This window comes from Dreissena polymorpha, chromosome 7 (assembly GCF_020536995.1).
Source record: "Dreissena polymorpha isolate Duluth1 chromosome 7, UMN_Dpol_1.0, whole genome shotgun sequence".
Taxonomy (NCBI): Eukaryota; Metazoa; Mollusca; class Bivalvia; order Myida; family Dreissenidae; genus Dreissena; species Dreissena polymorpha.
This window is the reverse complement of record NC_068361.1, coordinates 76,953,099-76,977,653: the sequence shown is the minus strand read 5'-3', so window position 1 is coordinate 76,977,653 and position 24,555 is coordinate 76,953,099. Positions and strand designations below refer to the sequence as shown.

Here is a 24,555-nt window from a genome sequence, read left to right as displayed (position 1 = left end):
GTATCGTTCTCGTATTTGTAAATTGTACAGTGCAAAACCAGCAACATTATAATAATTTTATTTTAATAATAAAGTGATATATTTTTTTCATTGATTTAGAAGTGTTATTTCACATTTAATGACCTGCCCAACTAAAACCTAGATAAACACGTGTATCTCATGGTTCATATATACATTAAGGACATAAAATATTCCTAACCCCATGACGTCATTAACATTCTTATAGTTTATAGCACACATATCTTTTTCGCAAAACAATGTTTACATTTCTATTTTTTCCAGGTCAAACATTGAAAAAAGGCGAACGTTTTAAATAAAATCCAACTTATCGTATGTTTATCAAAAGTGATACTTAGCCTTAAACGTCTTTCATACACTCGATAGAGAGCTTATCTAAAGCAAAGCTCTTTCAGAAGTTGAATTTCTTTTTTATCCGCTTTTACAGATATGTCAATATTAAATACTGATAGCATTCACGGGATAAGTACTTTGTTTTAGTAAATCCCTGTTTGTCTAACATGTTGAATTATCAAATTTAGTATCGTCGTGGTCGTTTTTAACTACAGCTAATCATATTGAAAAATAAGATTCATTGATTAATTTCGAGATTTAGGTCGATATTTTAGCGCAGTTCAAATATTTAAAATCGGTTGAAACACGGTCTGCCTATAACTTTTTTTATCAATAATCCGTTGAAGATAAAACGGCAATTTAGAAATAGTTTATTTTTAGAAACATGCCTTTGTTTTGGTAACGCACTTGACAACTAAGAGTGAACCTTTATAACAGATTACAAAATAGGGCAACAAAGAGTTTGTGCTTCTTCAAGATCGACGACGCGTTAAAAAGGACTCTGATTTCGAACTACCTGAACATGGTATGTTCATTATATATTATTAGTTTATGATATAATCTTGGAATTTTAGTATACATGTGTATAGTAATATATGCTATTATATTTGCTAAATAATAATTTGTGTTTCTCCTATAAAGAAGGCTGTATGTTAACATTTTAAAGTTCAACGTCTGATCAAATGATTATTTTACTTATTCCGTATTTGTTAAATGTCAGCACAGTAATTAGGTGGAGCAACAAAGAAAACAATAACAATCCTATAGTTATTGCTGTTATATCATTTTATTCATGTTTTACGCTAAGAATTCAAAACTCACAACGAAATACTGACTGAATTATTCTATGATTTTCCTGGCATGGAGATCGAAGTCAGAGTATTAAAAAGTTATTTTAGTTTTAAGGACTAGAAGTTTAACGCAAATAAGTCCATTTAGTTTAGAGACACAAATAAGTATGTGCGCATGTTTTGTTTATGTTAACTTATCGAGAATTATGTTTAGCCATATATGTACCGCAATTAAAACTTTTAATAAGTAGAAGCTGATCCAAACATTTCGCATTGTGAATTAATGCGTCTTTTTGGTTTTTGCAGGCTTTTAAACTGTTTGAATTCGCGTGTTTTCTAATTTCAATTTAAAAAAAAAATTGATACTACAAATTCAAATGTTAACAAATATATTAACTTAATCATGATGACATTTGAACCCTAATTATTTTACAAGCATTTATCGCCAAAACCAATTTTTGACGATGCTGCGAAGCAGCTCGTCTAAGTTATCATACCATGAAAAAAATTCTTCACAATGGCGACCTATGTAAAAGACCGAGCTAGTCCGATTGAGATATCTCGATTTTTCTAATCGGCATACCTCGCTGGTTATTATTGATAAAGGTAAAGGAAGCTCAACTATAAATAGGACAGCATATTCTGGGAAAAAGATATATTTTGAAAACGTTAATTTTAAATAAGTTATATTCAATCCATGATATGTTTAAGGATCAATAAAACAACTATGCATTTTCTGTATTGTATTTGACATTTGTCGTGCTTCTGTAACTAAATTGCGAATGAAAACGTGTATAATTAACGTTTAACGTGATCATAAGTGTAAAGAAAACGAATTATTTCGAACCTGACATTTGTAAACGTTATAGCGAGTATGGTATATAAACAGCGTAATAGCCGTGCGACATCAATGAAACTCGCTATTATGCGTGCTTTCTCGTTTTGCATATTTAATAAACTTTTCAAACAGAAATTACAGAGCCACATCAGTGCACATACTATGTTTGATAATTCATTTGTTTGTTGGATATTGTTTGCTGTTTTAAACACATATGAGGTCATATCGCGGAGATTTAGTTAACCTTGCCATGTGTTCATGGGCGAACTCACGTATTCAATTCGTATTCGACTATAAGCTCATACCTACTTTCGGGAATCTTCATGAAATTATTGCCGCACTAAACGAACAAACATGCCTAAGCTTAGTTTAAACATATTTATTTCAAACAAGCATTTATATGCAAACAATTTCATACAACATTTATATTAAATAATAACATGTTTGAATGGGATGAGAACGAAAGACAAAGTCTTATATTGTTCTTCTCCCTTGCCTTGAAATATATACAGTTGCACGATTAAGAACGAACATAATTGGATTACAAAATAATAAATCTAGAAACATAATCGGCAAAAAGAGCAACTCCGTTGACAGAGTGTCTCTTTGTAAAGGTAAAAAGATGAGAGTTGGAAAGTGTAGGAGTTAAAGTTGGTGAGGTTTGGGAAAAATAGGAAGAGGTGTTTAAGTAAACTGTAGCAAGTTTACGTATCAAATCGTTTACTATCGATAATAAATTTATGAACTGCATCAGCTATTTTGGTATTTGTTAAATAGTCATGAGTGTCGTCTCCATATAGAATAGTTTCGATGCATGGGACGGAATAAATAGATATCTTATTTGTTAGTTCGCCGCGAATATGTGCATACTGAGTGCATTCGAGAAAGTAATGTGATGTCGTTTCATGGAGTCCACAGAGACACAGAGGTGATGCGATGATGTTGCGTCTGAAGAGATGTTCATTTAGGGCGCTACAATTTGTTCTTAAGCGCGTATGCAACATTTCAGAGCGTCTCGCGCCGTACGAGAATAAAGGATTTGGAGTTGGTCGCTCGATGTTAATACGCCTTTTTTTAATGAAAGGATCGAATTGGCGTTTTTGACATCATCGGGAAGATTATTCCATTCAGATAAAGTAGACGGTAGGAACGAATTTGAGTACAGTGATGTTCGGGTCTGAATTGTTTGAAGATTTGAAGCATTTCTGAGAGAGTAATTGCCGCCTGACCCAACTGTTGCGGGCAAAAGGGATTGTAAGTAAGTAGGTACATTAATAGAGTTCATTTTATACATTAGTATTAATTTATGTTTGCGTCTTCGTTGACTTATAGATTTCCATCCTAGCTCATTGTAAAGATCTTCTAATGAGACTAGGCACAGGCGCGTGCATCCAGATGTTATTCGCGCGGCTTCGATTTCGATTTTTTCTAGTTCATCTTTTTCATATTGTGTACAATTATCAAAAACAACATCAGAATACTCAATAATTGGTCTTACAAACGAATCATTTTCTCAAGAGTTTTTCGGACAAGAATTATTTTTAATCGAGGCATTATATGAACTCTTTTCCGTGCATTTTCTTTTATAAAAGATATATGCGCATGCCAAGTACAGTCATTAGACAAAAATACACCTAAGTGTTTATGGACATTGACAATAGGTATAGCAGTGTTGTGCATGGTTAACGATGGATGAAATGGTTTATTAATTTTACGCGATATAAGCATTGATTCGGATTTTGATGGGCAAAAGGATACAAGCCATTTGTTTGCCCAGCATGAGATTTTGTCTATGTCTGGTTGCAATACAGCTGCAGTATCGTTAGGCGAGTTAACAAACATGAAAAGACTAGTATCATCAGCAAACAAATGAATGTTTGCTTGAATGTCAACGATTATGTCATTTATGTACACTAGAAACATAAGTGGTCCTAGAATAGAGCCTTGGGGGACTCCGGCAAGAATTTCAATAGGACTTGAATGCGCGCCCGGTAAGATTACTGTTTGCTTACGATCAGAAAGATAAACGCGCAAAAAAGATAACAGATTCCCGTGAATGCCTGCGTGTTGTAGTTTGTATAATAGTCCTTTGTGCCATACTTTATCAAAAGCTTTACTTATATAAAAAAATACAACTCTGACCTCAAGGCCATTGTCAAGAGCTCGGCAAAATGTATTGTACATATATGTAAGCTGATTCACTGTCGAATCGCCATGCAGGAAGCCAGACTGAGTTGGCGCAAAAAATGAATTTGAATGAAGAAAATTAAAAATATGTTTATGTAATATTCTCTCAAAGATCTTCTCAATAATATTTAACAATAATATAGGTCGATAAAAAGACGCTAAGGATGGATCACCCTTTTTGAAAATTTGACATACATTAGCAACTTTCCAACAAGAAGGCATTTTTTGAGTATTTAGACAAGAATTAAAAAGATCACACAATGGGTAGCTTAATTGATACATTGACTCTTTAAGGGTTCTATTATCAATTCCATCTTGACCGGATGCTTTTCCTAGCTTTAGGCATTTGATTGAGTCAATTACTTCTTCCTGTGTAATATGAATATTATGAAGAATGTTAACGTTTGAGTTGTTCATAAGTGGAAGGTTGTGGTTGCTTTCGTCGATTGAACATTGGCTAGAAAAATACATATTCAGCATATCAGCTTTGAAAGAGTCATTTGCTACAAAGATAGGTTCTTGATCATCGAATAGTGGTGGAATTGAAGTATTTATATTAGTAGGGATGAATTTTCGAAGTTTTTTTCACCAGTCTTTAGCGCAAAGGTCAGATGACTTTAATTTCCGTGCAATATTGTTAAAATAATCGTTTTTTGGTTACGTAAAAGTAATACTACCTCATTTCTGACACGACGGAAGTTTGACCAGAGCATATCACTATTTGATTGTTTAGCTTTTCTATATAGACGTTTTCGTTATCGAATTTTTTTCTTTATGTTATTATTAAGCCAAGGAAGGTCGCGAGAGCGTATACAAACATTTTTGTTAGGAATACATGAACCTTCAATTTGTAAAATTGTTTTGGTAATGTTTTCTGCATAAATATCAATATTATCGCATTTAAGAAGATCCCAATTGGTATCTGCCAATAATTGTCGTAGTTTTGAATAGTCTCCAATGTCGTAACGCCAGATATGTCGAGAAAATATTTTACATATAGGTCTTCTAAAGTTTAATGTTACAAAAACAGGACAGTGGTACCGAGTAGACTGGTCTAAGAGCGGCGGGTCTGTTCCAGAGAGCAATACAGAGTTCGGATTACTTACAAAGATAAGGTCAATTATGGAAGATGTATGTTCAGAATAGTGCGTTGGCTTGTGAATAAGTTGCGTTAAGTCATATTGTAGACATAATTCGTTAATTGTTCGTGATGATAATTCGGCGAGAGCATTAATATTAAAGTCACCTGTTATAATTATATCATTTATAAGCGTTTCTCTGGCTAGTCCTATAGAATTTTCAATTGAAAGCATATACGATCTATCCGCACTAGGTGGTCTATAAAACACGCCGAAAAGAATGGATTTATTTTTTGATGGGAAGACTTCAATCCATATTGATTCTACATTATTTAATTCGAGATCATGTCTCCGTTTGAAAGTTTTGTTTCATTAACGTATATAACAACACCCCCATGAGGGTCAAATGGGCGATCCTTGCGAATAGGCTGGTGAAAGCCGTCGAAAAGGATATCAGTAGATGGGATAGAACTATTTAACCATGTTTCAGTAAAACCAATAATATCATATTCACGTAGACCTGTGTATAGAACATCTAGTTTTTGCATAATGCTTTGGATATTGTAATGAACAAAGCTTAATCGGCTAGTTGCAGAAGAATTGTTAATGGATAAAGAAATGTTTGTATCATTGTTAAAAGATTCATCAAACGAAGTAGGCCCTGGGTTTGGATGTATATCACCTGATCGTCATAAGACTATAGAGATCCAGCAACATGTTAAAACGATCAAGAGACATTTAAGAAGGCCCTTGAGAAATATAATATCATTATGTATGTGTTTTCCTATCGGAACACGTTTACGTGGGTGTTCAACACTCATTGAAATGGTCATAGACTGGCATACATTAATTTGTAATGAGAAGAGGCTAATAACATTTAGCCATAATTGGCATACATAAAATACGTGTACGAGCGGTGGAAAAATAGCTGGTGATCTATAAGCTTATTGAATTAGAGAAAAAACAATAATCAAAAGAGAAAAAAATTATATGTTCATGCACATGGGCATGTGAAATCACGTCCGTACACATAATATCATTAACTCAGTAAAGGAAACAACGAAATATAAAGTTTGGTATGATATACATGTGAAATTAAAGAGCATGGTGTAATTAAAGAGCATGTCAAGTTTTGAATAAATCTTCTACGTAACGTTATCTTAAAACCCACAAACGTTTTACTGTAACAGAACGCTTTTTTAAGATAAGTGGTACAGAAAATACACCTCGAATAGCTTTTTAAAGATATTTCTTTTTATATTTGATCGAGAATGTAACCCGCCTCACAGTTTCGCTGTATGGGTCAAGTTCCCCACGGGTACTACTTCCCCGTACCCCCAAATTTTATTCGTACCCAATTTTTTTCGTACTCAATTGTTTTTCGTACCCAAATTTTTTTTCGGACCCAAATTTTGTTCGTACCCAATTTATTTTTCGTACCCTAATTTTCTTTCGCAAATTTTATATCCATCCTCTTCAAAAGCATCGTCACACCTGTACTCTCAGTACTTTGATTTATAATGAAGAGAATTGCGGTTGCATAAGAATAATAATAATTATGGGAAAATAATAATATTATTATTAGTAATAATAATAATAATAATAATAATAATAATAATAATAATAATAATAAATAATAATAACAATAATAATAATAAAATAATAAAAATAATACTAAAATAATAATAATATAACAACAACAATAATACTAAATAATAATTCATACATAAATAATAATAATAATAAAAATAATTACAACAATAATAATAAAAATAATACAAACAATAATAATACAAATAATAATAATAATAATTATACTTATAATAATGATGATAATAATAAGAATTTTAATTATAATAATAAAAATTATAATAATAATAATAATTATAATAATACTAATGATAATAATAATACATAATTATTAATATTAATAATAATAATAATAATAATAATAATAATAATAATAATAATAATAATAATAATAATAATAATAATAATGACAATATAAGGAAAATTTATTTTCGTCTATAAACGATCCGTAAATGCCCACCGCACACAACGCCGTTTATAGCGATTTTTCCTCAGAAGGACAATACATAGGAAATGTACAGCAGTAGAAGTGCAAATGACACTGACCTAAAATTTGCATAAATTAAATAGTCAAGGTTTAATAACATCAAACAATAATAAACTTGATTCACCTGAAATAGCATCGGTTTTTAAATCAAATGATATTATCTGTTTTACTGAAACATGGAGTCGTGAAGATTTCTGCTATGACGTTGAACATTTTATGCGTTTTAACTTAAATAGAAAGCTGTCTCCTAATGCAAAGCGTAGTTCAGGATGTTATGGATTTATCTACGAAAAGAATTAGTTACTGACGATATCGCACATAGACTCGCACTTATGGATTAAAATATGAGTGTAACAAATCGAACCAATGATTTATTTGTATGTCTGTGTTACATAGTACCGCACAACTCTAGCAGAAATAATTTGGTTGAAAACAATATTTCTCACGTGATTCAAGACAAAATACTTAGAATTAAAGATAAGTATGGCGAGGAAAATTGTGCTTTTATGCTATTGGGAGATTTAAACTCAAGAGTTGGTAACATGGAGGATTATGTAGAAAACCATAATTTGAATCTACAAGATCATAACATTTTACCAGAAGACTATATCGTTGATAAAGTTATACATAGAAATTCCCAAGAAACATCCTTTAATCAAAATAGACGTTTGTTAATAGATTATTTTATTCAAACTGGTTTAAAAATTGCACATGGTCGAGTAGGCGAAGATAAAACATAAGGCGCGTTTACTTTATAGGCAGTAACGGCTCTAGCGTAGTGGATTATTGCATCGTTGAAGAACAACTATTGTCCGATTGTATTTATTCCAAAGTTGATGGTCCAAATATTTTGTCTAAGCATTGTTTAATATAATTCGCTATTATACGAAATGTACGTGATAGTAATTGTTATTTTAGATTGATTGTTGCAGTTAACGAGGAAAACGAATATAGAAATAAATCGTATACTTTCAAATGGGACGGGGAAAAGAAAGAGTTATTTACAGCTTCGAAAATGCATTGCTTTTAAACGAAATTGCTATCAATTTAGAAAATGCAGGAACATGTGTTGGTAAGCAGCATTGGTAATTCTTGTAAAGCATTATTGTATAACCGTATCTTTCAATTTGAGTATCAGTTATATCTTTCTTGTGTTAATATCGAAAAATATAGAATGCCCTGAGTAAGCTAAGGTTGTCCTCCCATAGACTTAATATAGAAACTTGTAGATGGAACAATACGGAGCGAACTAGTAGAACTTGTCTCAAATGTAACATCTTAGAAGACGAATATCATTTACTGTTTGAATGTAGAATTTGCTCTGAACTTAGACGAAGATACATTCCATTATACTATTATCGCCACCCAAGCATGTTTAAAACTATTTATGTAATGACATCCAAAATGTTAAAGTAATAAAAAATCTGGCTGTTTTTGTTTATAGAGGTTTCAAAATGAGTAGGAATTTTAATGATTAAACATTATCAAAGGCGGCTGTTTATTGCCAAGTGTTAAGCAACGTGTATGTTACGTTTTGACGACATTGATTATGTTTTATATGTGTGTGATTAATTAATATGTCAGCTTGTGTTTTTAAAGATTGCATAAGACCAGGGCATCTTGTAGTTGGTTCGACCGACTTAGATATTATCGAGTTCAAAAGTAGTCACTAATCCATATGCGTTAAATTATTTAAATTTATTTTATTGTTTTACATAGTAATTAAGACCATCGTTGTATTAAATAATATGCATTGTGTAATTAACGGTTTGACGACATTGACTATGTTTATACGATTATAATAATGCCCATGGGTCTTTTTGACCTATCGCATTGTAGACATGTGCTATATCGGATTTGAATAAAACGTTCTTCTTCTTTTTCTATATCAGATAAATGATTTGAAAGACAAACATGTTTGCCTAAATTTATTGGATAATTGCCTTTTATATGACGAAAATTCTTCAATTTGAGCTGCGGTAGCAACAAAAACAACACCACTGTCCGCCATTTTTGTTTATTTTTTCGTCGAATTGATGCGCGATATATAGGTTAAACAGCACCAATATTTAAGTTAATATGAATAAAGAAAGATCTGACATACCATTCAACGTGACAATCAATAACGTATATAACAATTTAAATATATGGAATTTAAGACGTCAATCAAAATGAATATCACAATAATTTGCAAGCAGAGTCGAATTAAAATTCTCAATATTTACATATAAAAACACTGTCTTAACAGGAAATGGGTAAACAGGGACCTTTTCACAGATTGTGCATGTATTGAAGAGTGTCATTAAACATTTTCAATTGATAAATGTAAAATATTGAAATAAACAGGAGCACAATTTAAGAAAGAGAGATCCTCAACTGGGCTCGAACTACTAACCCTTGGAGTAAAAGACGTGCTCTTAAAGCACTAAACCACACGTGCTCATATAATGAATGATGTGTATTATACCGGATCTAAGCAATCAAATTACTCCAAATTATTCAATCGTTTTACTTCGTTACGCTTAATAATTTTCAGGTTTTTAAATCATCAAAAGATGCATGTGATGGATATTTTCGAGCATTGTTAATGTTCAGAATTACTGTTTTATCGCAAAATACCAAAATCTAACAAATATTTAGATAAATAGATATATTTATTTCGGCAAGGAATGCATACATGGGTATTTACAACAAATACAATATATAAAGATATCACATACATGAAAATTAATATACCATGACATACACACCAACACCATGGATAACACACAAATGAGTAAACATATTTCCCTTGTGGTCCTTTGTGCTGGTGGCATGACATAGAGTTGACCTTACACAAAAATTAAACTTAATTGCAACAATAAAAATGACCAACATACTTTAAATAAATATATTAAATACTATGCAAATATATATAAGATTATTTTGATAATTAAAATACTACAGATATCATTATAAATTATGAGATCATAAAAATACACTATTAAAAATGTGTCGGAAATAATTTAAATATCACAGAAAGCTTCATTTAATACAACATCCTAAAAATCTTAGAATAAAAAATGGAGAATACATAACATTTATGGAAGATTTGATCAATTTTGATAAAAATTGCTGACAAATAATGATTCCTTAAGCCGAAAAAACACACAATGCACAAAGAAAGTTGCATATTTTCAAATAAATGATTTTTTAAAGATGACTTAAAAACAGACAATTTATCAATATGTGTTATACTGGTGGATTAATTGTTCCACAATGAGCATCCCGTGTAACAAAATGACTTTGACCCGAAACCTTTGACCTTGGGGACAGCAAATGCACATTTGTGAGTTGACCTGGTACTGTATGAATGAATAGAAGCCTGCGGAATATAATGTTCTCGCATATTATTGGGGGCCAATCCATTTTTAATCTTAAACACATTGTCAAGAACAATCTGGTCTACACGTTTATTGACTGGTAGCCAGTTGAGCAATCGAAAATATTCTGGCCCAATGTGTGCCCTTGCATCGAGACCTAGGACAAACCGCAATAACTCATTCTGGGTGATTTGGAACTTATTCTGTAACACTTTGGTGGTACTATGGTATCCTATAGAGCAAGCATAATCAAAATGACATTGGATCAAATACATAACAATAAGTTTCTTGGTTTGCTGAGTGAGATATTATTTTTTTCTGTATAAATATTTTAATATGGAGTTGTCCTTCTGAATGACTGAACGAGCCATGGTATCAAAGGACAAAGTTTGATCGAATTTTGTCCTAGGTATTCGACTGAAGATGTAGATTCAACAACGGAACCATTACAATAAATATCGAGAAAATGGTTTGACCTGATTATATGCATAGAACCAAATTGACAAGACTCCATCTTACCTAAATGCAGAGACAACCTTTTGTCAACCAACCACTGACTAACCAGATGTAAATCCTCTTAAATAACCTTTCAATATCAGTTTTACACTTACCAAACACAAATCTGATTTTCTTTCGAGTTCGTCAATTTATGAAAACATGAAAATGTCCCTTTAAAGGAGTAGAAAACAATTTATCTTTGTATAACATACTTACATGTGATAATAACGAATTTGGTGTTAACAAGGCGTTCACTATGTAAATGTATCTGGTATTCACTTGACTCGCAAGCATTAGTCGTTATTGATTCGTATGCAATCGTTACTCAAACTTGATATTGTTATTTGAAAAAGCTTGTTCTGTGTCAACTGTGTCAATTTATAATGAACTGTTTGAAAATGTTACTAATTGTTTCGATTTTCATCATATATATTGAACTGTGAATAAACATATAAGGAAGTTTGCCTGAAATTTCACAAAGCGCCTAACGATGTTGATAATTCTACACCTAAGTCCTTTATACACGTCGCTTACGTTTAGAGTTTCTCTTCGCAATAACTGAACTCTGTATCACGTAATCATCTTCAGCATTGTAACATTAATTGATTTTGCGTTATTATGATATCCGATGAACCGTAAGACAATAACAGACCAACGTGTAAGCATTATGCGCGCTTCCTTTAGATAGATAGAAACCACTTCATTTAAATTTGTGTTTATAATTAACGTAATACACCTTGCAAAATTATAAATAAACCACACATATTTTCGCCATTTTCAAGCTGCTCAATGTACTGTGTGTGAGAAAGAGGATCTTACCCAATTATGAGGCGAATAACAAAGGGAAATACCGTTGTCTTTACGAAACTGTTCTGCTTTATAAAAACTACATATGTACACAATGGACGCCCATTAACATTTATTTTTATAAGAAGTGTGAATAAAAAAAGGGCTTATACTGCAATAACATACTGTAAAGCATTTTTTGTTTTGAAGAAAACGTTTCGTTTACAAACAATAATTAAATACACACCGGTGTCAATATATTATTGATGAAGGCGTAACATATTGATGCAAATATCAATTTGTGATCTGGCATTCTTTGAAAGTGTCATCTTTACAGTAATAAACATAAATTAAAAATATTGATGTCAAATATTCCACAAAAAGATACAAATTATTACATAACACTGGCTAAAATTGTAAACACATCTGGCTTCGACATATTTCAGTTTCGCTACACGCTGCTTGTTGCCTTAATCCTTTTGATGAATGCATTAGGCTGGACAAATGGAATCGGTAAGACTTATTCTCATTTTTGAATCATTTATTCATGTTGCTTAATTTCAAAAAAGTTTACATAGTAAAACATATATTGTTTGATTTGAAGTTACGAGTCACTTGCGTTATAAAATAAACATTGAAATGTATATACTTTATTAAAACTTGAACATATGCTTTAACTTTCTGGAATATGTTAATACAAACAGTAGGCATATTTTATTCGATAGCTCCTACACCGATGAAACGAAGGAACATACTTTTAAATTCTTACATAAACTACTTTAGCGCGGGTATAAGACGGACTTTGAGCCGCTTTCGTACGATTCCCGTTTTAAAGTCTCTATAACGCTCAAAATCAACGAAAATTTCGTAGAGTATTTCGTAAAATCAAGTTTACACCTAAACAATCAGTGTTCCTTATAGCAATAGCCACGCTAGATGTGGTATGATTGCCTAGATTTTTGTAGATACAAAATGCTCGTTTTTATTTATTTGTGACCACAATAAATTCCATAAATTCCATGCTAATTTCCTGCGAATATATCTATCCATACGAAACACGAACATTAAAATGGTACCATGTTAAAACCATAATAAAAACGAGTATTTTGTATCCACAAACATCCATTTTACCAGACCACATCTGGTGTTGAGATTTCGGCAATTGCCATAAGAAACAATGATTTTTAATTGTTTAGCTTTATTTTACGAAATAGTGTACGAAATTTTCGTTGATTTTGAGTAGTAATGTTACTTTAAATAATGTCATTGTCTTGGATTGATATATCGTAAACGTGTGTCTCACGCAATAAGCTAATTTCGCTTTAGACGAATACATGTCATCGTCGTAACTCATGCCGTATTATCCGTCGAAATGCACCTTTAAGCATTTTATAATAATGCACAATTACCAAATATAACGCATCCGAATATAGTTAAAACAAAACATTACACCGTTTGCGCAAGTGTACAGATTACTAGTGTTATTGAATAAACAATAAATGTATTTAAATAAAGTTTTGGCCACAACAAATGCTCAACTCGTGAAAACACATGTAAATTATCAATGATTACTCATTATATAATAAATTTTCATGGAAATCAATAAACATCTTAGTCGTACTGATAAATTTTCAATTTTGTGTGGTATAATATACGGTTGAATTCACAAGCAATTCATTATTTTATAAAATTGATAATACCGTCCATATTACAGTGTATGCTATCGCACAGATTTGCATTTAAGTATTTCTATATATTCAAGAGCTTTGATTCCAGTTCCGTTTGTATGAACCTAAATAAAACGTTACATTGTTTTCGTATATGAAGTTTATATTGACATTGTAGCACTTGGCGACATATGTACTAATGCGGGAGAGTGTACCGCCACCACTGAAAACTCGGACTGCAAAGAATTACTGGGTCCGAAAGATGTCAATGCGCCATAGGGTACACAAAACAAGGAACATTTTGCAAAGCAGGTACTGTTACTGATCATTATACGATCGATGTTATTAGTTTATCTCTTATTACTAGACACAATGGCTAAACAAAAACCAATCTCGTGGTCATAAATGGATGTGAAAAATGTTAACTGTATTCATTTAAACATTTCTATTTATATAACGAACGTGTCATACGTTTTCTTATATCTATAACAATAACTAAATTGCCACATGTATCCCAGGCCTAGGTACAACCTGTTCAGCGATCACTGATTGCAACAAGACAATAGCTTGCACCGGAACTGTTGGGTCCAAAATCTACGCAATACCGTTAGGGCCATCGTGGTTATCCATTAAAATCCAGAGTGCGACAATGCGATAGTACGATGGCGACAATGCGAAAGTACGATGGCGACAATGCGATAGTACGATGGCGACAATGCAAAAGTACGATTGCGACAATGCGACAATGCGATAGTACGATAGCAACAATGCGATAGTACGATAGTACTATTGCAATATCGCCATCGTACTATCGTATTGTACCATCGTACTATAGCTCATTGGGTCATTGTCGACCTGAAATGGCTTGAAGTCACCCAGGGGTGACTAGAAGCCGATTCTTGTCACCCTAGGGTGACTTCAAGCCGATTCATGTCACCCTGGGGTGACTTCAAGCCGACCGGGTGACTAGAATCGGCTTGAAGTCACCCCAGGGTGTAATGAATTGGCTTCTAGTCACCCCCGGGTGTCTTCAAGCCATTTCAGGTCGACAATGACCCAATCATTATAACGCATTGGGTCATTGTCGACCTGAAACGGCTTGAAGTCACCCGGTGGTGACTAGACGCCGATTCTTGTCACCCTAGGGTGACTTCAAGCCGATTCATGTCACCCTGGGTGACTTCAAGCCGACCGGGTGACTAGAATCGGCTTGAAATCACCCCAGTGTGACGCGAATCAGCTTCTAGTCATCCCCGGGTGACTTCAAGTCATTTCAGGTCGACAATGACCCAATGGGCCATACTATCGCGCTGTCGCCAGCGTACTGTCGCATTGTCACCATCGTACTATCGCACTATCGCTCTCTTGACTTAAATGTGTTACCATGATGGCCCTAACAGAATTCCGTAAAATCATGTACATGCGCGATCGGCTAAACAAAGCATGGAAATTCGTGCAAAGTTCATTACATTAATATAATGTTAACAAATTTAGACTTGTTGCGATATAAGTCGATTTTTTTAGATATTAATACTGATTTGGATAGTATTATATTGTTATTCCATTATTAATTATTATTACATAGAATATATTTAATAGTTGATCTCATTTCATTTATCTCATGAACAATAATCTGGTGGCGATTACTTTATGTATTAAATTGTATTATATTTTAAACGCGTTTGCCGTATGTGGTCAAATCTTAAGAACAATAACAAATTTGGAATAATTATTTCAGCCCTAGGCACAGCCTGTGCGAAAACCGAAGATTGCGACAAGACAACAAATCCGCACTCCAGCTGCCCTCTAACAGGAACCAAAACCTGCAGATGCGACACAGGCTACACACAGCAAAGAGGGATGTGCAAAGCAAGTAAGTCAATTTTATCTTTGACGGTTTGAAAATTATAGATCTGTTTTAAAATAGATTATATATATATTTCGGGATCTCTGAATTAGAAATAGGTCATGGGGTTCCCACTTTAAATACATGTATCTCCATACCCTTTTTTATCCGATATTAACACGAATTAAGGTATATAGGGGTACCTAATATAGTATTATATATAAATACGTCATTTATTTAACGTCTCATACAAGGAAATATATAGCAACATTAATTGCGAGGTATACACAAATTCAATTTCAGACGTGATTGTGGTTTTCGATATAAGACCTTATTGTGACATTTGATTGCATTACCTCCCCTACAATCCCTCATAGTAATTAAAGGTGCCTAGAACGCGGGGTTGTATACAGACCCCTTAAGTATAGTCTGAAAACTACCGAGACCACGTAACTGGCACTATGTATTAGTCTATATATATATATATATATATATATATATATATATATATATATATATACATTATTATATTATAAATGATAACCATTTGTGTTGTTAATAAATGTACTATTATTTGGCTTAATAGATGAACAAGAATGGATTATTTTATGAAAAAGAAGAATGAACAAGAATGGATTACAATTTTTCTGATAACAATAAATATTGAATATGTGGCCAAATTCCAATGGATAATTTGGAATAACTATTTCAGATCTAGACACAGCCTGTGAGGAAACCGCAGATTGCGACACGACAACAAATCCGAACTCCAGCTGCCCTGCAACAGGAACCAAATCCTGCAGATGCGACACAGGCTACACACAGCAAAGAGGGATGTGCAAAGCAAGTAAGTCAATTTGATCTTTGACGGTTTGAAAATTATAGATCTGTTTTAAAATAGATTTACGAAAAAAAAATCATAATATTTTGGAAGTATTGCTATATATATATATATAGTACGATTGCGACAATGCGACAATGCGATAGTACGATAGCAACAATGCGATAGTACGATGAAGATAATTTGAAAGTCATATCGTACTGTCTACATCGTATCATCGCATTGTCGCCATCGTACTATCGCATTGTCCACATTTTTATATCGCATTGTCGTACTGTCGTCATCGTACTATCGCATTGTCGCCATCGTACTATCGCATTGTTGCCATCGTATTGTCGCACTGTCATCATCGTTTTATCGCACTATCGCATTGTAGCATTGTCGCCATCTTACTTCTGCACTGTCACCATTGTTTTGTCGCACTGTCGAGATCGTAATATCGCAATATCGCATTGTCGCCATCATACTGTCGCACTGTCGCCATCGTATTGTCGCACTGTCGCCATCGTACTATTGCAATATCGCCATCGTACTATCGTATTGTACCATCGTACTATAGCTCATTGGGTCATTGTCGACCTGAAATGGCTTGAAGTCACCCAGGGGTGACTAGAAGCCGATTCCTGTCACCCTAGGGTGACTTCAAGCCGATTCATGTCACCCTGGGGTGACTTCAAGCCGACCGGGTGACTAGAATCGGCTTGAAGTCACCCCAGGGTGTAATGAATTGGCTTCTAGTCACCCCCGGGTGTCTTCAAGCCATTTCAGGTCGACAATGACCCAATCATTATAACGCATTGGGTCATTGTCGACCTGAAACGGCTTGAAGTCACCCGGTGGTGACTAGACGCCGATTCTTGTCACCCTAGGGTGACTTCAAGCCGATTCATGTCACCCTGGGTGACTTCAAGCCGACCGGGTGACTAGAATCGGCTTGAAATCACCCCAGTGTGACGCGAATTAGCTTCTAGTCATCCCCGGGTGACTTCAAGTCATTTCAGGTCGACAATGACCCAATGGGCCATACTATCGCGCTGTCGCCAGCGTACTGTCGCATTGTCACCATCGTACTATCGCACTATCGCTCTCTTGACTTAAATGTGTTACCATGATGGCCCTAACAGAATTCCGTAAAATCATGTACATGCGCGATCGGCTAAACAAAGCATGGAAATTCGTGCAAAGTTCATTACATTAATATAATGTTAACAAATTTAGACTTGTTGCGATATAAGTCGATTTTTTTAGATATTAATACTGATTTGGATAGTATTATATTGTTATTCCATTATTAATTATTATTACATAGAATATATTTAATAGTTGATCTCATTTCATTTATCTCATGAACAATAATCTGGTGGCGATTACTTTATGTATTAAATTGTATTATATTTTAAACGCGTTTGCCGTATGTGGTCAAATCTTAAGAACAATAACAAATTTGGAATAATTATTTCAGACCTAGGCACAGCCTGTGCGAAAACCGAAGATTGCGACAAGACAACAAATCCGCACTCCAGCTGCCCTCTAACAGGAACCAAAACCTGCAGATGCGACACAGGCTACACACAGCAAAGAGGGATGTGCAAAGCAAGTAAGTCAATTTTATCTTTGACGGTTTGAAAATTATAGATCTGTTTTAAAATAGATTATATATATATATTTCGGGATCTCTGAATTAGAAATAGGTCATGGGGTTCCCACTTTAAATACATGTATCTCCATACCCTTTTTTATCCGATATTAACACGAATTAAGGTATATAGGGGTACCTAATATAGTATCATATATAAATACGTCATTTATTTAACGTCTCATACAAGGAAATATATAGCAACATTAATTGCGAGGTATACACAAATTCAATTTCAGACGTGATTGTGGTTTTCGATATAAGACCTTATTGTGACATTTGATTGCATTACCTCCCCTACAATCCCTCATAGTAATTAAAGGTGCCTAGAACGCGGGGTTGTATACAGACCCCTTAAGTATAGTCTGAAAACTACCGAGACCGCGTAACTGGCACTATGTATTAGTCTATATATATATATATATATATATATATATATATATATATATATATATATATATATATACATTATTATATTATAAATGATAACCATTTGTGTTGTTAATAAATGTACTATTATTGGGCTTAATAGATGAACAAGAATGGATTATTTTATGAAAAAGAAAAATGAACAAGAATGGATTACAATTTTTCTGATCACAATAAATATTGAATATGTGGCCAAATTCCAATGGATAATTTGGAATAACTATTTCAGATCTAGACACAGCCTGTGAGGAAACCGCAGATTGCGACACGACAACAAATCCGAACTCCAGCTGCCCTGCAACAGGATATCCTGCAGATGCGACACAGGCTACACACAGCAAAGAGGGATGTGCAAAGCAAGTAAGTCAATTTGATCTTTGACGGTTTGAAAATTATAGATCTGTTTTAAAATAGATTTACGAAAAAAAAAATCATAATATTTTGGAAATATTGCTATATATATATATATATATATATATATATATATATATATATATATATATATATATATATATATATATATATATATATATATATATATATATATATATATATATATATACGGGGTCTCTGAATTAGAAATAGGTCATGGGGTTCCCACTTTAAATACATGTATCTCCATACCCTTTTTTATCCGATATTAACACGAATTAAGGTATATAGGGGGTACTTTATATAGTATTATATATAAATACGTCATTTATTGAACGTCTCATACAAGGAAATATATAGCAACATGAATTGCGAGGTATACACAAGTTCAATTTCAGACGTGATTGTGGTTTTCGATATAAGACCTTATTGTTACATTTGATTGCATTACCTCCCCTACAATCCCTCATAGTAATTAAAGGTGCCTAGAACGCGGGGTTGTATACAGACCCCTTAAGTATAGTCTGAAAACTACCGAGACCGCGTAACTGGCACTATGTGGATGGAGATCGAGTAAGCGATAAGAGAGAGAGAGAGAGAGAGAGCGAGAAAGAGAGGAGAGATAGAATGGAAGAGTAGATAGGAGATTAATAGAGTAGTATAGATATATAGACGAGATGATAGATAATGATAGTATAAGAGTTTGTATCTTATATTTTCTATATATATATATACTTATATGGATTTATCTATTCTGTCTAGAGCTATTCTAGATCCGAGACGATAGAGATATGATATGTATAGATATATCAGAGGGCTATGAGAGAGATATTGATATAGATGTATCTCTGTTTAGAAGTAGCTGATAGAGTATATATCTATGATATGTAGATATCTCTCTCTCTATCTCTCCTCTCGCTCTCGTCTATCTCTCTATCTCTCGCTTCTATTATCTCTATCCTCTCTCTTCTCTCTCTCTCTCTCTCTTCTCTCTTCTCTATCTCTCTCTCTCCTCTCTCTCTATATATATATATTATAAATGATAACCATTTGTGTTGTTAATAAATGTACTATTATCGGGCTTAATAGATGAACAAGAATGGATTATTTTATGAAAAAGATAAATGAACAAGAATGGATTACAATTTTTCTGATCACAATAAATATTGAATATGTGGCGAAATTCCAATGGATAATTTGGAATAACTATTTCAGATCTAGACACAGCCTGTGGGGAAACCGCAGATTGCGACACGACAACAAATCCGCACTCCAGCTGCCCTGCAACAGGAACCAAAAACTGCAGATGCGACATAGGCTACACACAGCGAGAAACGAGGTGCAAAGCAAGTAAGTCAATTTTATCTTTGACGGTTTGACAATTATAGATCTGTTTCAAAATAAAAAGTATTCATAATGATTTGGAAATATTGTTATATATTTTTTTTTATTTATATAAAAATGTATTTATATTAGTAATGATAACCTTTAGTGTTGTTAATAAATGAACTATTATTGAGACTTAATAGATGAACAAGAACCAATCTGGCTATAACGAATGCATTACAATTTATTCTGATCACAACGAATATTGAATATGTGGCCAAATGTCAATAGATAATTTATAATAACTACATGTATTTCAGACCTAGGCTCAGCCTGTTCTACGACCACTGATTGTGACACGGCAACTACACATGATGCTGTATGCGACCGTAATGCTGTAAACAAGATATGCGTAATCGGTAAGACGACATGCTTGTACAACTGATATGCATGTATTTTGTAAACAATAATTGAATTGTTCTACATTAATGGCATTGTTCTACTGAAAACTACTGAAAACTACTTGTAAATGGATACATTGGATGTGTATTCATTGCATACATTCTGCAATTCATGTGCTAACGGAGACTGTAGGGGGCGTAAGACGTGTGTCACAGCTTCTATATGCGTGAACGACACGTGCCGATGCAGCACGGGCTACTTTCAGACCCCCTCCAATCGTTGCAGCTATGCGTTTGATAATCCGGGTGGTAATTCGGGTGGTAAGATCACTTCATTGCACTTAAAACTGTAAAAAGGTTTATAATAAGTAAACCAGTTTTAACTGTGTGTTTCAGTTTATTAATAACAACTTCTATAGAAGGAAAAACATGAATGACAAATGTATACTCTCTATAAACGAAAATGGTTTATAATGTTTACGATTCTTATAAGAATAAATAGTATGAAACCTAACAACATGTGCATTCCATGCGACACATAAATACTAAAATTATATACTGATATAATAATGGTTAATCATTGAATACAAATATTTATAAACAATATATCGGAGCGAACTTGCAAAAACTAACAGAGCTATACGCCTTATGAACACGAAATGAAAAGCTTTCTGCTTTTGTTACTTATTGTAATTAATTGTTTAATATGTCATCAATGAAAAATACAAAAACGTAAAACATATAGAAAAAGATAGAAACACAATAATTGGCTTTTTATTGGACTTTGTATTGCAATAAGACAATTGCTGTATAAAAAAAAAGTAGTAATTACAATCAAAACCATAAGATTACGTAATAAATGAAGGTATAATTTATGTTTAAAGAACAAGGAAAATGGTCCAAATTAGTTGATATTTAATCATAGGGTGTGTACAGCGCACTTTAAAAATATCTGTATAATATTTACCCTGTAATATATATATAATTGTGGCAAGCAGTATTTTCATTTATAACCAAATCCTCCGATCATCAAAAAACAACTTTACTTGTATTAGTAAAGATTGTGTAATACAGCGCTGTTTAACAATTATATATTTTTACTTTTTTTTGTTTTAAATTGATATATATACAGAAAGCTAATTATGTCAGTGAAGTTAGAAATACATATTTATTATCACAAATACATTTGCAATAGACGGAAAATATACTAATTGCTATTTCTCCAAGAAAGAAAACAGTTGGGCATCCAAATACATCAATACATTATGTTACATGAAATGCTATATGCTTTCACTCTTGTCTTTTGTCAAATTTATTATATTTCGTTTTTCTGAAAGATAAAATCTTGAATTTGGCTCGCGAGCGCATACCATGCTGTACTGGAGGTTGTGAAACCAGTTTATGTGATAACAGTGTTTTTTTTTCAATTTCAGCGGTGAACGCGATATCGATGCTCCTGCTGTTGACCAGTTGCTACATGGCGAAGTTCTTAAAAAACTGAATGATGTAGCACATGAGCCTGTTTTCAGAAAATTGTTAACATTAAATTATGGTTACAATTTATTGATCGATACACTGATTTAATTAAGGTTTAGAAATTTCCTTCGCGGGAAAAGTATTTCTTGTTTTGTTTGTTTGTTTGTTGATGCTGTGATTTTTTATTTATTCTAAAAGTTGCATTTTCAAATTCTTATACTTTTAATTATTTATTTATGTTATTACAGACATGTGAGTCCCTTGAATTTAAATACTTATACAATCAATATGTGTGTCAAAAACATTAGAGAACAATGATCGCGGCCGTATTAATATCAACGAATTAATAAGTTGAATGATTTCAACCTTTAGTGAGATTGTTATGTACACATTAATATTCTCCATAACGAGCGAATACGTGCCTTAATTACTCTTCGTTTTCCGACACTTACAACTAATTTTTGTTCTTGCCCCAAAATTTACATACGGAAAATATTAAAAAATGTTAGGTGTCCGAAAATTTAGAGACAAAAATTAAATGTCCGAAAAATATAACTATATTAAAATATTAAAGTAACAAATCAATGTACAACAGTGTGTCTACTTTAAAATAAAAACAAATTTACAGCTTTGCTTCCTCTTGCCTGAAATGATACAATACAAAAAAACATTAAACATAACTACTTCCTTAATTGGAATATATCCTTCAAAATGCTTATTGGGAAAGCGATTGTTTTTTTACCGTTATACATGGTTATGCACCCATTTACGCACATGTTAAGGTCCATTGCCCTAAGTCATGCGTCTCCCTGATTTTATGACCTTAGTCCGTTTGTAAAACCCTATGATCTAAGTGTCACAAGATAAGCGATTACAGTGCCGAAATCTGGTAACATAGCGCTGTAAAATATACTGTTCGAAAATTTAGTCATTAAACTTAGGCGGTTGACATATAGAAAAGAACACTTAAACTGCCACATTTCGAACAGTTTCATGTACTTATGACTTGACGGACTTGAAATTAATACGTGTCTCTTGCACGCAGTTGTATTATATACCGACACTGACCTTTTGCTAAAGCTTTAAAATACCAAAAACACTCGAATAAAACCATTCCGACATGCGTAGATTTTTACATCTGAAATTCATTTACCACATTAAGAAATACATCCATTCATTGTTCATCTCTCCAAAACATTAAGATGATTCAAAGTTACTTTCTCATCATAATCATCACCTACCTGACACAAAACAAACACACGCCACTGCAGGAAAAAACGACTCCGGTGTCAACCTTACATTTATCTAATATTAAGACGCGCATTGATGTTGTTGTTGATATGGTATAATGTCGTAAGTTATATTGTAATTTTAATTAAAAGGTGGACGATCAAGTTGCACAATTAACTGTAACCATATTAAAGTATTTATGAACGATACAAAGGATGCAATTTATGGTAAAAGTACGATATTAAAACATACAAAACACAACGAAACGTAATTTAACACGCATTTCTACCGTTTACTACTTTGAGCAATTTAAATACAAAAGATGACGAAAACTGAATGAAGCATGAGAACAAATATGGGAGAATGGATATGCACGATGTCCGGTAAGGGGGAACAAATCTCAAAATGGAGATATGCAATATAAAGCAGTAAAATACGTGTACTGAAATAATGTCTACCAGCACAGCATACAACTTTTTGATATGTATATGACTCTTCATGAATGCGATGAAACAATCGGTCATATAATAGCTAGTGTCCCTGCCTATGTATACGACCTGGGGACCGGACTGTTTCAATAAACATCGTAGCACAAATTTACGATACGATACATTTTTCGATAATGCCTAATTGCTTAAGTCTATATCATATGATTATAAATGTGCAGTACTTAATTAATTACATCGGCATCTTTAGCGCCGCATGGCGAGCTAGTTCGTCTACTTATTAGGAGTACAAAATTCTCTCGTAAGTTGAATTGTCGTACGATGGTTTATGAAACGCCCCCCTGCTGATGTTTTTCTGTAGAATGTATTGTTTACTTACCGTTAAATTGACATGCGTGTTGTTTCTGCCTTTATTACACCGCATGATCACATACGTTACCACAATTTTTACCGAATGTATTACTGAATGCGTAAGAATCAGTTTGCCTAACACTACGGACAAGCAATGCGTTATGAAAAGACGATGTATGTGCCGTAACGAAGACACAGGGCCGGATTAACAACTAGGCTAACAAGGCTGCAGCCTTGGGCCCCCGCTTTTAAAGGGGCCCCTTGCGGCAGACTAGTTTCCTAATGTATAGTCGTTCTTTATTACGCCATTGAACGACTCTAAAGGGAATGCAGTAGAAATTTTCTGTGTCATTTTACAAGTTTCCCGATGTATGTCGAATTGTTACCGTTTAGTTCGCTTTGATTAACTATGCTATCAGTTTTCTTTCTGTGTTGTATATCCATTAAGAACCATTAGTTCCTCTGTTTAGTATACGACTTGCCCGTATGGTCATGCCAACATCTGGACAGGTTTGACGACATTGAAGAGAAGACCAAAGCGTCTGTTGCAATCAACGAATAGTTG

At 33.3% G+C, this 24,555-nt stretch overlaps 2 protein-coding genes across 7 annotated transcripts in view; both read left to right on the top strand.

Moving 5' to 3' along the window:
- Positions 1-24,555, top strand: part of LOC127837362 (putative serine protease F56F10.1) — a 197,735-nt gene that overhangs the window by 145,942 nt on the left and 27,238 nt on the right. The gene's annotated exons all lie outside the window — the stretch shown is intronic.
- LOC127837363 (uncharacterized) lies at positions 706-22,590 on the top strand. Of its 6 annotated transcripts, none has more exons than XM_052364330.1 (9): positions 706-877; positions 12,416-12,482; positions 13,815-13,948; positions 15,375-15,509; positions 16,195-16,329; positions 19,976-20,110; positions 20,407-20,507; positions 20,664-20,805; positions 21,921-22,590. In XM_052364330.1, the coding sequence occupies exons 4-9, from the start codon at positions 15,497-15,499 to the stop codon at positions 21,986-21,988; spliced, it is 594 nt and encodes a 197-aa protein (XP_052220290.1). In that variant the 5' UTR covers positions 706-877; positions 12,416-12,482; positions 13,815-13,948; positions 15,375-15,496; the 3' UTR covers positions 21,989-22,590. The 6 variants fall into 6 exon arrangements, 4 of the variants coding, with proteins under 4 accessions (XP_052220290.1, XP_052220291.1, XP_052220289.1 ...); XM_052364331.1 differs by having other exon boundaries at positions 707-877; positions 20,664-20,796; XM_052364329.1 differs by having other exon boundaries at positions 708-877; positions 20,664-20,808.

Bases quoted from the DNA above. Each gene is read 5' to 3' on its own strand.
- LOC127837363 (XM_052364329.1), top strand. The intron at 16,330-19,975 runs GTAAGTCAATTT...TAACTATTTCAG, and splicing joins AAGAGGGATGTGCAAAGCAA to ATCTAGACACAGCCTGTGGG. The intron at 20,111-20,406 runs GTAAGTCAATTT...CATGTATTTCAG, and splicing joins AGAAACGAGGTGCAAAGCAA to ACCTAGGCTCAGCCTGTTCT.